At 41.6% G+C, this 14,403-nt stretch overlaps 1 protein-coding gene across 1 annotated transcript in view; it reads right to left on the bottom strand.

Moving 5' to 3' along the window:
• DNAH14 (dynein axonemal heavy chain 14) overlaps positions 1-14,403 on the bottom strand; it is a gene marked incomplete at its 5' end in the record, with an annotated part of 183,029 nt that overhangs the window by 26,761 nt on the left and 141,865 nt on the right. Inside the window, 4 exons of the mRNA XM_025216414.1 lie at positions 6,646-6,748; positions 7,357-7,567; positions 8,119-8,275; positions 9,085-9,182. Of these exons, the coding sequence (XP_025072199.1) occupies positions 6,646-6,748; positions 7,357-7,567; positions 8,119-8,275; positions 9,085-9,182 (569 nt within the window). The remainder of the gene's footprint in view (positions 1-6,645; positions 6,749-7,356; positions 7,568-8,118; positions 8,276-9,084; positions 9,183-14,403) is intronic.

Here is a 14,403-nt window from a genome sequence, read left to right on the forward strand (position 1 = left end):
ACGGTCATTACTGTTCCAAGCCTGGACTCTGATCTCCCGGTGTGAGTGAGGATCGGATCCTGATCAAGGGGGCTTCCCCGGTAATCCCTCCGACAGCATTGATTGGGGACGCCTGACTTCTCTGGAATCACTTGGTGCACACCTAGCATCAATAAGCTGCCAACCCATGTCTGTCTATCTGTTGTTCTGAACAGTCCAGTGGCTGATACCCTCACAGTGCTCAGTTGGACTGCGACAGATTTAATCCATCTATCTGTTGTTATTATTTACTATTAGCTCTTTAATACTGCATTATCTGCTTATTGCATTTATCTTTCTGTTAACTGTTGTGTGTGTAAGCTATAATAAATTTGCATTTGCTTCACTCCCAACTCTGCCTCCTTGATCCCGAACCAAACAGCGCAGTGGCTGATAGAGTTGCAGCACACAGACAGCCTGCAACTAAACTGATACTCTCACAGTGCCCAGCTGGCCTATGACAAAATTGGCGTCACGAACAGGGTCGAGGATGGAAAGTTCGGAGGGGAAGAATGTAACAGAATGGGCAGAGGGATGGGACCCGCTGATTGCTTTAATAGAAAAGGTTACGGGTATTAAGAATCCAGGGTGGGATAAAGAGAGGTTGAGACCCACCTGGAGTGATCCCACCACAGTACCCTGTCAGTGGGCTGTGTTCACTGCCATGCAGAAGGGCAGACCTAAGAAAGGATGCCTGTCCTGGCTGCTGGCAACCTGCCTAAGACTGGGAGCAGAGGAAGCCACTCAGCTCCATCAAGAGAACCAATCCCTAAAAAACCAAGTAATCCAGCTTGAGAGGGAATTAAGGGAAGAAAAAGATTTTAACAGTGTGGCATGCAAGGCTGTGTGAGCTACACAGATCCATTTAGAGACTTTAGAACGGAGGGAAGAAAAAATTATGATCGTGCGCATGGCTGCTTCCCTCCAGAAGGGAGTGCAGTTAGCACAGGCTGTGGAGCCATCCTTCTACAAGCGTCTGTACAGAGATAAACCAGAAGTTGCGCTCTGGAAAAATCAAAAAGATAAGATGGATAACGAGCTTAGTGCTAAAACACCCCTGTATGTTCCTGCCCAGAGGGAGGAACCTAGCCAGGCCTTCCCCATCCTGAGGGACAAATTCAGCCAAGTTTTTCCCATAGTAATAACTCATTCAAGGCCGCAAGGATAGAATCCCCGAACAGAGATGAATTCCTTTACCCGTGCAGAAATTAAAAATATTCAAAAGCAGCAGGAGTTCAAGCCAAAAGAGCCAGTAATAGTGAAGGGGCATTTGCAATTTCAGTGAATAGAGTGAATAGAGCCGAAGCCACAAAAATGGTTCTGCGCCCTGAGCTCCAGTTAAATCAGTTTGCAGAAGGTGATAAAAATGTTACTTTGTTTTCTGCTGCACTCCAAGCCACTGCAGCCAGTTATGGTAATACAGAAGAAGAGCTTAACCCTGCCCCTCAGGCATGGGACAATTTAGAGGAGGCTGTCCGCTGCTTGTATCAATTAGCACTAACTAAAATAATTCGTGCAGCAGTTTGGACTCGCACGCCAGATGCAGAAATCATGACAGCACTGTTGTGGAAGAGGTTTTGCTGACGAGCACCCACAAAGTGCACCTCAGCCCTGTTGGCCTTGGAGCCAGAGGCAGTGAATTACCCAGTAAGAAATGCAATCTGGCAATTAGTGCAGCTTTTACCCGTTTTGCAGAAGCCAAGGCTTACCAAGCCAACGAAAACTACCAAGGCCATGGCACTGGCCTCAGTAAAAGATAAACCCCCTGACCCCCCCGAATTATTGAAAAAAGCTGAGAAAGGCCGGCCCAAGACTCCTCAAGCAAAAATGTGGAAAGACTTGTTAGCTGCCTGTTTCAATAAGATGCAAATCAATAAACTGCCCACCAATGTCTTGCAAGGGCTGTGGGCTAAACACTCTACCAAGAGGACAAGCCGAAAAGCGGAGCCTTCTGTGCCACCAACAGTGTCACTGGAGAGATTCTCTGCCCTGAGGGCAAAACTGGTAACATTTTCCCAGGCACATGCGGGGCCGCCAGCCTTTACCTCGCCTAATCACGTGGCCTAGGGAGTCTGGCTGGCCCAACCCCCAAAGAAAGGGCCAAAATTCCGGCAGTAGCAAGCCAGAGACTGGTATCTAAAGTTAATATTGTCGAGGATCAGAGCAGCTGCCGGCAGCTGTGTTCTGATTCCCACCGGAGCAGTAAAACTTTCGCCTTGACAGGCGGGTAATTAATGGATGGGGTGAAATTAACCAGGCACAGACGCGTGTTGGTTATAGGAGATTGTTTACTTACGTCGCCCAGATAGTGACGTGCGACGCAGGCAGAAGGCTTGCGTTGTTTATATTCGAGCGTGTCTCAGGTTACAATCGACCGTGTATGACGAGCGAGATACCGTGAACGACCGGACGAGCCTGCAGGTGGGTTAGGGTACGTCGGGACCGCGATGACGGGGCGTGATTGATGGGTGATCAAACCACCAAGTTACTCTGATGATGGGCTCAGGTTTCTCCTCAGAGATTTCCCCCCCGAGTTCTCCGATTTGGCGGAAGTGCAAGCTGGTTTTGTTTACACAGTGACCAATTGATTTAAGCCACGTCATCTGGTTTGTGTTAGAATCGCCAATTATACAGCAGTTTTCGCTAGGGATTTATGGCAGGGATATCCCCTTTCACCCTGACCAGTCTTAAGTTTCGTTTCTTGTTTGTGATGTGGGCATAAATTATATATAGCTCTCCGCCAGGATTTTGTTTTAGGAGTTTCTGGCAAAGATTTCTTTTAACCCTTAGTTGACTACTGTGTGCAAAATGAGGATGGTCTGAATGGTATCTCTTGCTAGTAGCATGGGCACTGATTAATGGTTGTGACAAATATTAGCTCCTTAATTCGGATACCTATACAGATTCAATTAAATAAAAGAAAAAAATCAATTAACATGCTACTAGACACTGGTGCCCAGCTATGTGTTTTGGACTGTGCAAAATGGAAAGAGGCACAGGGAACCCCCTACCAGGTAGTTGGAGTGGGAGGCATCAAACGACCAGGACGTCTGGTCTGACCCATGTTCACCTTGCCTAATGGTTCCGTAGTAACAGCAGCCGCTGCAATACTCCGGGGAGGGCCGAATTTGCTGGGTCTGAACGTGTTGCAGGGGCAGCAGTTTATCTTTAAGCAGGAAACCTAGAAGTTTGGCTGCGCCATGACCCAAGAAAGCAAGCAAGAAAATGTGATGACAGTAGTAGCCCAATGTTCTATAACCCCCGCTCACCCTGCCAGCCATGAAGGGGGTACTCAATACCGCACACCTCCCGAAGCAACACAACCCATTCAAGACATTATAAACCGGCAGCTGGAGGATGGAACCATCATTCAAACTCCCGGTGTGGCCGGTATGTAAACCAAATGGGGATTAGTGATTAACTGTTGATTTTAAAGCTTTAAATGCCAACACCGACCATCTGACGGCCGCGGTCCCATCCATGCCTGCACTGACAGAAAGCATTAGGTGCCATGGCCCCCAGTGGATGGAATCCATAGACATTAAAGATATGTTCTTTGCTATCCCCATCCATAAAAATCACTGGCCTTTGTTTGCTTTCACGTGGCTGGGACAGCAGTACACCTACACAGTCCTACCCCAGGGCTGGGTGCACAGCCCCACCCTGGCCCCTGGAGTGCTAACCGCAGAATGGCTGCATCGGCAGCACAGGCACCCTGGCCACGATGGCACTACTGCCCTAGCAGCCACCTGGGGCATTCACCTAACTAAAAGGGAAGCACAGAAATTAGTCAACTCCTGCATCACCTGCCAGGATATCAAAGCACAACTAACCCCTGCCTTGACTACCTCTTTGTCGCTGCACGATGAAAAGGTAATATGGCAAGTTTAGCAATGTAACTTTAGAGACCCACTTCCCTGCACCCCCAGAAAGCGACAGTATGTGTTTGTAGCAGTGGAAGCAGTCACCAAAATAATATTCGCCTGGGCCTCTGCCAAGGCCACTGAACAGGACACCTGTGCAGCACTGGAAAACCTGTTAGCCACCTCCCACAGAGCTGCAAAGTGGCAATGGTTCACATTTTCACAACAGTCTTGTCTACGAGTGGGCTGTGAAACATCATGTGCTGTGGACCGATCACATTCCCTATCACCCGCAATCTAATAGACTGGTAGAATGAGCCAATGGTATCTTAAAGTGCAACCTATAAATGGCTGCTGGTTTGGCCCTCAAGAACTAGGACCTGCACCTGAATTGTTCAGTCAACTGGGCCAACAATCGGCCCCGTGCCGGAGGAAGTTTCGTGCAGCAAGCCTTTGATCAAATTGGGCCCTGTAAGCCAGCAATGAAACGGCCAAGGAGTGGCTGGGGGAAACTCCAGGCAAGAGACCAGGTAGTAGTTAGGTATCCACAGGGGGACAAATGGAAAGGGGTGCTAATGGCACGGGACATACATAATTCATGGTGGGTTTCAAGGTTAGAGCCATCTAACGGGAGCCAAACTCCATTTTTCCTTGCTCCTGCAGATTGGGTACTTCTGCGGGCACAACCATAGCGGCCCCAAGGTGGCCTGGAATCATCACCCTGCTCCAGAGCGACGCCACCACCCTCACCTAACAATGAAGAGGTGGAATGCCATTATGATGGGACTGCTGGTCATTTACTACTGTTTAATTACTGTGGGGCATTCCCATGCTCCCACACCCCAGATCGCACCCACTGCCAAAGCCTCAGACACACTGGAATACTGGGAGCACCCAGCTGCAATCGAAGAAGTGTGAAATTGGCTTTTCAGTCTCTGGCAGTGAATTGTGGACTGACAAGGGGGAATCTGTCAACGTTACTGTGGGACAGAGTGGTTGCTCAGTTTCCTCCCATATGCCAGGATCGGGAAAAACGAGTGTAGAACAGGGGAAGATTGTTATGGTTTCTTCCAATGGCCCTGGTGCTGTTATATTCTGCCTGCAGGTATGCTGCCCACCCCGGGTCCTGACGTAACCACTGCCGCAACCCCACCTGCAGCTCAAAATTCTACAGCCACCCAGAGCCCCAAAAGGCGACCAAAACCTCCGACCCCACCTCCATGGGAAACAATAGCTCCAGCAGTTCCCCTGCCTGATAATACTTTGGCACAATGGTGTACAGCTCACCAAATACACCGGTCCTCCAGGTATAGCAAGGTACTACGGTAGTTTAAAAATGGCTCTTATGCTATTAAGTAGTAGTCCACGGAATAAGAGGCCAACACGTCCCATGTTCCGGGTATTTTGTGGTTCCTCCATATGAATCAAGGGGGGCATGCTCACGGAATTAAATACACAACAGCTGCATATCGCCAATCAGTCTTGAAAAATCTGCAGGACACAGCCCTGGTCAACCCAAAACAACTGGCCGAGCCCATGGGGGGCACTGTGCCAAAATAATTTCTGCAAGATACCCATGCCAAAGTAAATGTTGTTGCTTCTGCCAACCATGTATATGCCACCTGGCAGAAATCATATTTGTAAGCCTTACCAAATGCTCCAAAGAAGCAAGGGGTAGATTGTGATGGCCAGAACCAAAGAGATTAATAAGCAATAAATATATGCATCTTGGAGGCATTTGGAATTTTTGCCTAATATAAAGCTTGTAAGTTTGTAACCTGCAAATGTAACTTGCCTGTCATAAGTTTAACCAAAATCATAAAACTAACTGTTTATGGAACTAACTAGACCCCCAAAGGTGAAGCTGTAGCTGCAAGATTAGCTGACCTAACCATTTTTACTTAGGGTTCAGCCTTAATAATAAAAACTAGATCCAACTGCCTGACACACCCAACACATTCCAGGAAAGCACGTCTCAAGAAAACATATTCAAAAAAATCTAAAAAGGTTAAGTAATGTTAATTTCAAATTTAAAAATGCTGTGTTATAATTTACTTATTAAATAAACACAAGTCTAGGTAGTAACCTTTTTATAATAATTTTTAACACCTTTCAATCCCATAGAGTAACAACTATAAAACAAAATTATAAGTGGCAATAAAGCCAACAAATTAACATAAAACTAAATACAAAAAGCGCATGCATCAGGTGACCAGGAGGAAGGAGGGAACAGAACAGTCATTACTGTTTCAAGCTCAGACTCTGAACTCCCAGTATGAGTGAAAATCAAATCTGAATCAAGGGATCTTCCCCGGTAATCCCTCTGACAGCATTGTTCGGGGACGCTTGACTTCAGTGAAATCATTTAACGCACACCTGGCATCAAAAAACTATCGATAAGTTGCCAACCCATGTCTGTCTATCTATTTTTTTAAACAACCCAGTGGCTAATACCCTTGCAGTGCTCAGTTGGCCTGTGACAGAATTAATCCATCTATCTGTTGTTATTATCTGTTGTTATTATTTACTATTAACTCTTTAATATTGTATTATTTGCTTGTCGCATTTATCTTTCTATTAACTGTTGTGTGTATAAGCTATAATAAATTTGCCTTTGCTTCACTCCCAATTCTGCCTCCTCGATCCCAAACCAAACAGCCCAGTGGCTGATACAGTTGCAGCACCCAGTCAGCCTGCAACTAAATTAATACACTCACAGTGCCCAGCTGGCCTGTAACAACTGGCTAACTGTATTAACTCTTACCTTAAAACCTTTCTGCAGAATAGGAACAGGGAAAGAAGGATTGGGTGTGGAGCTTAACCAAAGTCTAAACTGAGGGTCCATGTTTATATTTGGTTGGGTAAATCTGTAAAATATGATTGCATATTTTATTTAGAAAAGAAAATATTGCAAGCCTGCTAATAAACCATAAACTGGCCAAGAGTACAAGATTTGTACATTATCTTTTCACAAACAGAAAATATAAGTTTCTTTCCTAATACAAATGTTTATTCACTACTCTTAAATTTTTCTTAGAGTTAGACCTCTCTGATGAGTTAGTTTAAAATACTAAAAGAGGAATAATTTGTATCACAGAAACAACAGCCAAAGAATAGTTAGGTATCCTGGTTAGTGATAACCCAAACTTTGCTGGTCAATGGCTAACTAGTCTATAATAACTATGATTAAGTGAGCAATAAATGTGTAAACTTGCCCGTTACTCAAAATAGACATTATATCTGTTATACAGTGGCAACAGTAACAAAATGTCTGATTAAATGAAATAATATTATCCAATAAATAAATCAGGCTGGACTAATACCCCTAAATGAAAATATTTCTTGATTTCTCTTCTCAGACTTTATTTTTATGTTGTCATAAAAAGATAGATACTATATTTACATTAATTGTTTCATATTTGAATTAAATTTTATAATACAATATATGTCCTGAATGTAAATAAACAGCACTTACGAATCAACAATAGTACAAAGCCTGGGCATAAATGATGTAGCAAGGTGGCAGTTTTGGAGGAACACCCATTGTCCGCTCACAATCTGTGCTTGATATATCAACTCTTCAGCCTTGCTCCCCTGCCCACGTCCCAAAGAAACCATTTTCACATGCTTTGTGTTTCCTTTTAGTTCCTGTGCAAGGCGTAGGAGATGAACAGTTGGGTCTGTTCCTGAATTAAAAAATATGGATTTGGTTTATTTACACTGCTATAGCAGTTAAACTAATGATGATTTCTAACACATTTGGAAGTTTTTCATCATTAATTATTTGACCTATGAGAATTGAACTTCAGGTATTATTATTATTATTTTTGTAGAACTGTACATTTCAATATATAAGAGTCAAAAGGTATGGAAAATGTGCGATATTATACTCTCAACAATGCACTGAAGAGTAATAAATAAGAAAAATTGTTTCCCTGGAAATCTCATTTTGGTATCGCAGCAAATTATACTGAACAAACACTAGTTATACCACTAATCAGGGAAATATATATGTTATTCCACTAATGTTTTTCTATAAACTGTTTAATATTATTTTAAAGCTTGCAAAATAGTATTGAGCCAGATCTCTTATATCCATATAAAAGCCCATGAGAGAGATGAATGGAAGACAGTGAGCCTTAGGTAATGCAGAGTTCTGAAGAAGAGGGGCATGAATTGTTAAGCAGGTTACAGACAGAAAGGCATGATGCACTCTGGCAATTTATCAGTAGCTCACCAGGAGAATGAATAAATATTAGGGGGCTGCTGGCACAGGAATCTTCATAAACTTCTTTCAGATTAATCCCTCTAGTCTGAAGAAACCTGGCTCCTAATTTCTCAGTGACAAATTCTTGTACTGCACCATTTAAACTTTCTGGTCTGAGAATTTTTATCTGACAATAGAATATAAATGATGAGAAAACAGCATGAATCACATAATTTACGTTAACACTAGCACAACAATGATCCCTTTGAAAGCTGAAATGAGGTTGTTCATACTGTTTAGTTCAGAAAGGTTCTGAGGTTTCTGTTTGTCTGGATTAGTATTAAAATCAGTAGGCCAATGTACACATCTCACTCTACATGAATCTAAATGCATACGGAGGCAAAGCAATTCAGTACATAGAAACATGGCAAGAAGTACAGTCTAATGAGGACTGAGGTAGGAAACGGGGTTAAAAAAGGTAGTAAAGAATTTTATATACAAAGAAATTGGTATAGACAGTTATTTAAGAGAATAACCTTACAAAACGAGTAGATGGTAAGTTTGTCTGCATGTGAGCGTGACTGTGTATGCATGCATATGCATGAGTGAAGGATGGTGGGAGTGACAGGAAGCAAGAGTGAGACTGTCTGTATGTGTATGAGAGGCAGCAGCGTATTGCTGCAGGAATTAATTATGGCACATCCTTAAAATTAATAAAGCTAGGAATTGAAAACTCTAGCCCACTATATGGTTGTAGGTGAGAACTTGAGTTTCTCAAAGTAAAAAAAACAACTCACTATTCAGAAAGCACAAACTATTTACATTTTAAATAGCTTGCTGTGAACTGACTCCATTTTATTTGCTATAAGATTTTGTGTAAAATGTATTTTGAAATATTAGTGCTAATAAATCCCTCTCAAACCTGTACCTAACCAAGCTATCATTTGTGACTAATGCTTGGTAAAAGAATGTTTCCAACTCATTTTGTTTTCTTACCAGTATAAGTCTTTGAAATGAAGAAAGACTCTCCCAGGGAAAATTTACCAAGGCACTATTGAGATCAGTGGTTTCTTCCATTACTTCTGATTGCAGATCTGTATCAGTTATAGAATAATTAAACCAAGGTTGTGGACATACAAAAGAAATTTAAAATCATAGTTTAGCAATCTTACTATATTTTCAGTGAATATATCATCACAGTATTCATTGACCAAACAGCATAAAGATAGCTTTAATTTATCTTGTACGTTTCAGTGGCTCTATTAACACTATAGATGTTCTGATGCTACATTGATAACCTTTACATTTCTTGCAAAAGAAACAAAACTATATAGAAAATTTCTAAAAGAGTCTTGTGTATGTGGCTTATGATGTCCAATGATGATTATATCCTCTGTGTATGAACTGATCTAGAGGTGCTCCTCAACCCCCTTTATATTCATTGATGATCAGTCTCTTGGTGTGGTTCTGGGCTGAAAATGATAATTCTCAATGGACATTATCCTTATCTGCTCACTGAAATAAGAACACAACCATCTGTAGGGCTCTTATTTATCAGCTTATACTGTGGATGCCTGGACAAGAAACTGATTTGATACACATCTAGAACTGTCCAACTTTCAACTCACAAAAGATATTATATAAGTATACGACACTGTGTCCCCAAAACCTGACACCTACTTTCACTACAAAACACCAATAGGTCTTCAGTGTCTGCAACTAGCTGGCTGACTGACAAAAAAAAAAACAACCAACCTCTGGAGAAGAAATGACCTTATTGCCTTGAAATCTAGAAGTACTCTTATGAAATCAATGGACTGAAAATTAACCTCGTAGTCATCAATGGTTCAATGTCTAATTGGGAGGAAGTATCAGCAGAGGTTACCCAGGAGTCTGTCCTGGGTCTGGTACTGTTTAATATCTTCACTAATGACTTGGAAGATGGGATTTTGTGCAGGCTTAGTAAATTTGCGGATGACACCAAACAGAGTGGAGGAGTAGACACTTTGGAGGACAGGATTAGGAATAAGAATGACTTGGATAAAATGGAGAAAATGGTTCAAAATTAATCAAATGAATTTCAACATTGACCTACATTTAGTGTGGAACAATCAAAAGCAAATTGGGAATGACTAGCTGTGCTTCGATACAATACAAAAGAATCCGAGGATTATAGTGGACACTAACTTTTGCAAAAAGCAATAGTTTACTGGGTTCTATTAACAGGATTGTCACCTACAAGTAAATGGAAGTGTTTCTTTCATTTTCAGGGGTAGATCTGAGGTGGGGTGAGGGGTGTACTAGAGCACTTGCATCCCTCTGATTCCTGCTTCACCCAAAGTTTAAAACCAACTGCCTGGAGTGGCAGCAGTATTTCTAATTGGGTAGTTCTGAGGGAGTTGATTGACTTCATAGTTCATTGTAATTTACCTGAACCCTTCACAACCCTGCATCCCAAAGGTGTTAATGATCATCTCTTCTTTTTAATGGTCTGGATGTCCTACCAATCCTTTGTTCTACAATTTTGCTTTGTTAGCTGTTCCTGGTAATGAAGTTCCCTCTTCACAATCCTGCAGCTTTAAACTCATTCCAATGAAGTTATATTTGTTTTTACTTCAATTTTAAACTGAATAATACAACCCTAGGCCCCTAGCATATTAGTAAAGTTTCTAGTTATTTTAACTGGATAAAAATGTGTGTTGTTTTATATGTGATGATGCACCTCACCATCTGCACTCCCTTTTCAAAATTTAGATCTGCACATGTTCACTTTATTTGGCACCAGTGAGGCCTCACTTGGAATACTCTGTCCAGTTTTGGGCACCACCTTTTAAGAAAGATGTGGATGAGATAGAAAGAGTCCAGCAGAGAGCAAGAAAAATAATAAAGGTCTAGGAAACATGACTAAAAAGCCAAGGTTGGAAGAATTGAGTGATTTAGTCTGGAGAAGAGAAGACTGAGGAGAGACTTAATAACAGCCTTCAAATACCTGAAGGTAATTATAAAAAGGAAGGTGATAGACTATTTTCTGTGATGGCAGGGGATGGGACAAGGAAAGCCAGCCTTAAATTTCAATAAGGGAAATGTAGGCTGGATATAAAAAAAATATTTCTGGCTGTGAGGATGGTTAAGCACTGGAACAGATTCCCTAGAGAGGTTGTGGAATCTCCATCCTTGAATGTGTTTATGAGTAGGATAAACAAACATTTGGATGAGATATTTTAAACAGCAATGATTCTGCCTTGAGCAGGTGCTGGACTAAATGACCTCCTTTCATTCCTGTTTTTCTGTGGTTTTATGGATTTAGCTAGGTTGATCTTTGGAACCAGATGGAAGAATAGGTAAAGTATTTTCTGAACTAGCTCTGTGATCCATTCTTTTGATCTTCCCCAAGTTAGCCAGTTATCTATGCGTGGGTATGACTGAACTCCCTGACAATGAAAGTAACTCCTAATAGGCACTTCATGAAAACTCAAGGTCAAACAGGATGATTTGAAATTGACAGTAATTTTTCCTGAGTGTTGGTTGTACTACCCCTTAGAAATAAGCATTTTGTAAATTGAGGATATAGAATTGGTATTAGTGATTTAATGAAGGCATAATGGAAATGAGAATTATCAGATGAAATCTTAGGTGATTTAAGTATATGTTAAAACATATGATAGCTAAATGGGTGTCTTTCCTTTCTCTTCTTGAATAAGGAAGCTTTCTCTGAATTTTGAAGAACTCTATTGTACCTAGTCCAATTAGAAAGTTCCTATCTTGCTGTATGAGGTTTTTGAGAGTGGTTTGTTTCTGAAAAGGAACTACATTGGGAGGTGATGTAGAGGCCCTCTTGAATGACCTGCAAGACCCATAGGTTTCTTGTAATCCAAGCCCATGCCTCCTTGAAAAAAGAAGAGTGGGAATAGGATTGTGAGAGGATGTTTAATAGACTGTTCCAGTATGCATGACCATCTCAAAACAATTCTTTTTTCTGAACCTGCGCAGGCTAGGAAGTGGCAGTAAAGGATGAAGCTGATTTTCTCTTCTGAAATTTAGAGCTTCTGGATTTTCATAATGCTTCTTGTAGTATGAAGGAGGACCCTACTGCAACCTTTGTTTAGAAGAAAACTGTAGTCTAAAAACTGTAGGGTTTTTTTTTTAAATATGACATTTTTATGCTGACAACCACAAAACTTTCCTAATATAAATCCATGTGACTACTAGCCATAAGACCTGTATCAGATGCATCTAATGCTACCTGCACAGATATCTTTGAAATCACATAATTCTCAAAATATAGAGATTTTAAACATCTTCTCTAAACTACATTGAAATCATGTCTGAAATCTAGTATTGTTCCATTCCAGGTAATTGTGCTTTGTCAGTATGGCCCACAAGTCTTTTGCAGATTTCAAAATCCCTTCATTAATGAGAAAGGACACCTTATTGGTTGAAGGAAAACTAAAAACTTTGATGTTTTCTCTGACTCTAAATGGTCCAAAAGGATTTTTTTAGGCACTGGGGTACCAAGTGTGAAGATGTGTCTACCTGCACCTGAAATACCCAAATTTGTACCATAAGTTAGTACTGCATAGGTCAACACTGTGTGATGACACACTTGCTTTGGTGCTGGGTAAGTTTACACTGAAGATTTACATATGGACAGAATTGCTGATTTAGTGGAAGGCAAGGAGATATACATTTTTGGTGCTGAAACAAAAGGATGATGTGGTATTGATTTCAATAGTGCCAACTAATCTCTCCTTGAATACTTCTCCTGTCATTGCTCACTCATTAATTGCAAGGGGGGACTGGTGCCAGGGCGGCTGGCTAACAGGTGTGCTCCCCTTTCCTGCAGGGTGTGGAAGTAGCTGCCATGATTGCAATTTACATGACTTACTTGAGGGGTCTGCAAATTTGTAGGAAACACAGTTTTTTCCTAGACTATGAAGTCATTTATCATATCAGTCAGGCAAAGGGAGTATCCCTCCAACCAGAGGAAATTACTTAAAGCCTGGCAATTCAGGCTCTCATATAAGACTGAATCTTGATAACGGCTTTTCTACCTAAGCTAATTTTTAACAACCTTTGTTAATTTTTTTTTTTTGGCCAATGGGCAAAAAAATCAATTGTAAAAAAATATGGTAATTGAGGGACACAACAGTAACAGAATATCCCAAAGTAGATGCATAACCTGATTTGTTCCAACGCTGTGCCAATGTCTGGTCATAAAAAGAACTGAATGGCAACTGGAGTTCTTTATGCTCTTGAGAGGAGAATGTTACAGTGTGCACAGCACATATGCAGCTGCTAACACAGTCTGTCAGTGAGAACGTCTCAGATTTCTGTACAGACAGTGAATGTGCAGCATGAATAAGACCACATGTACAAAAGAAGAATGTAGCTGTTCTCCAAAAAAGTGCAACCCCCTGCCACTTGAGCCAATGGAGAATCTCAATTTGTTTTTAGTAGCATAGCCCATTCACAGCACTACAGCATGCATGTAAGGTGAATTTGAAATACTTTATAGATTTATGTGAAAGGTTCAGCTTAAAAGTAAAACATATGATGTCTGTGTGAATCCTGAAAATGACTCCCTTCTTCCCATCACCAGGCTTCCTTCACTTTAATTTTACAGTCTTTAGTGGACAAGAGTGATAGCTCTCATCGTTCCCTGTCTATAATTGTTTAATGATGTTCTTCTGGCCCACAACCCTATGTGACATCTATGGATGGAAAGCGCTGATAGGTATAACAGCATTGTTGCTGTTATACCTATCTCTTGTCTTGCTCCATCCCCTGTAATCTACTGGAGCAGTTTGGAGGTTAGTTATATTTCAGGATCTTAAGACTCAGTTCAGGGAGACTGTGCATAAAATTAAATAGCTAAGTAGTCCTAATGACTTCAGTAGGATTACTCAAGTACTTAAGTCTTGGTCTAAACTAAACCAGTTAAGGATGTGAACTTTTACTTATACTCATATAATTGCACTGGAAAAAACCCCCAGTGTGGTTGCAGTTATACTGCTATAAAAGGTCCTATAAACTAGCTTATTCTTCTTACTGGGTGTGTCTACACATGCATTTGATCCAGGATCAGTTTACTTCTGAGTAAACTATGGCTGCAAACTGCTTCCTCTTCCAGGGGCCCTGTAATGGGCCCCTGCCACCACCCTGGGGAGCTCTAGGCTCCCTCTGGGTGCTAGCTCAGAGGCTGGCAGGGGGCACCTGGCCTGGACATTACACATTGCCCCTGAGGGCTGCCTGCTACTGGAGTGGGAACAATGTCCCCCTGCCCTGGCAGCAGGGAGCTCCTGGCCCTGTCTCCCC

The sequence above is a fragment of the Alligator sinensis genome, unplaced genomic scaffold (assembly GCF_000455745.1).
Source record: "Alligator sinensis unplaced genomic scaffold, ASM45574v1 scaffold138_1, whole genome shotgun sequence".
NCBI classification, from domain to species: Eukaryota; Metazoa; Chordata; order Crocodylia; family Alligatoridae; genus Alligator; species Alligator sinensis.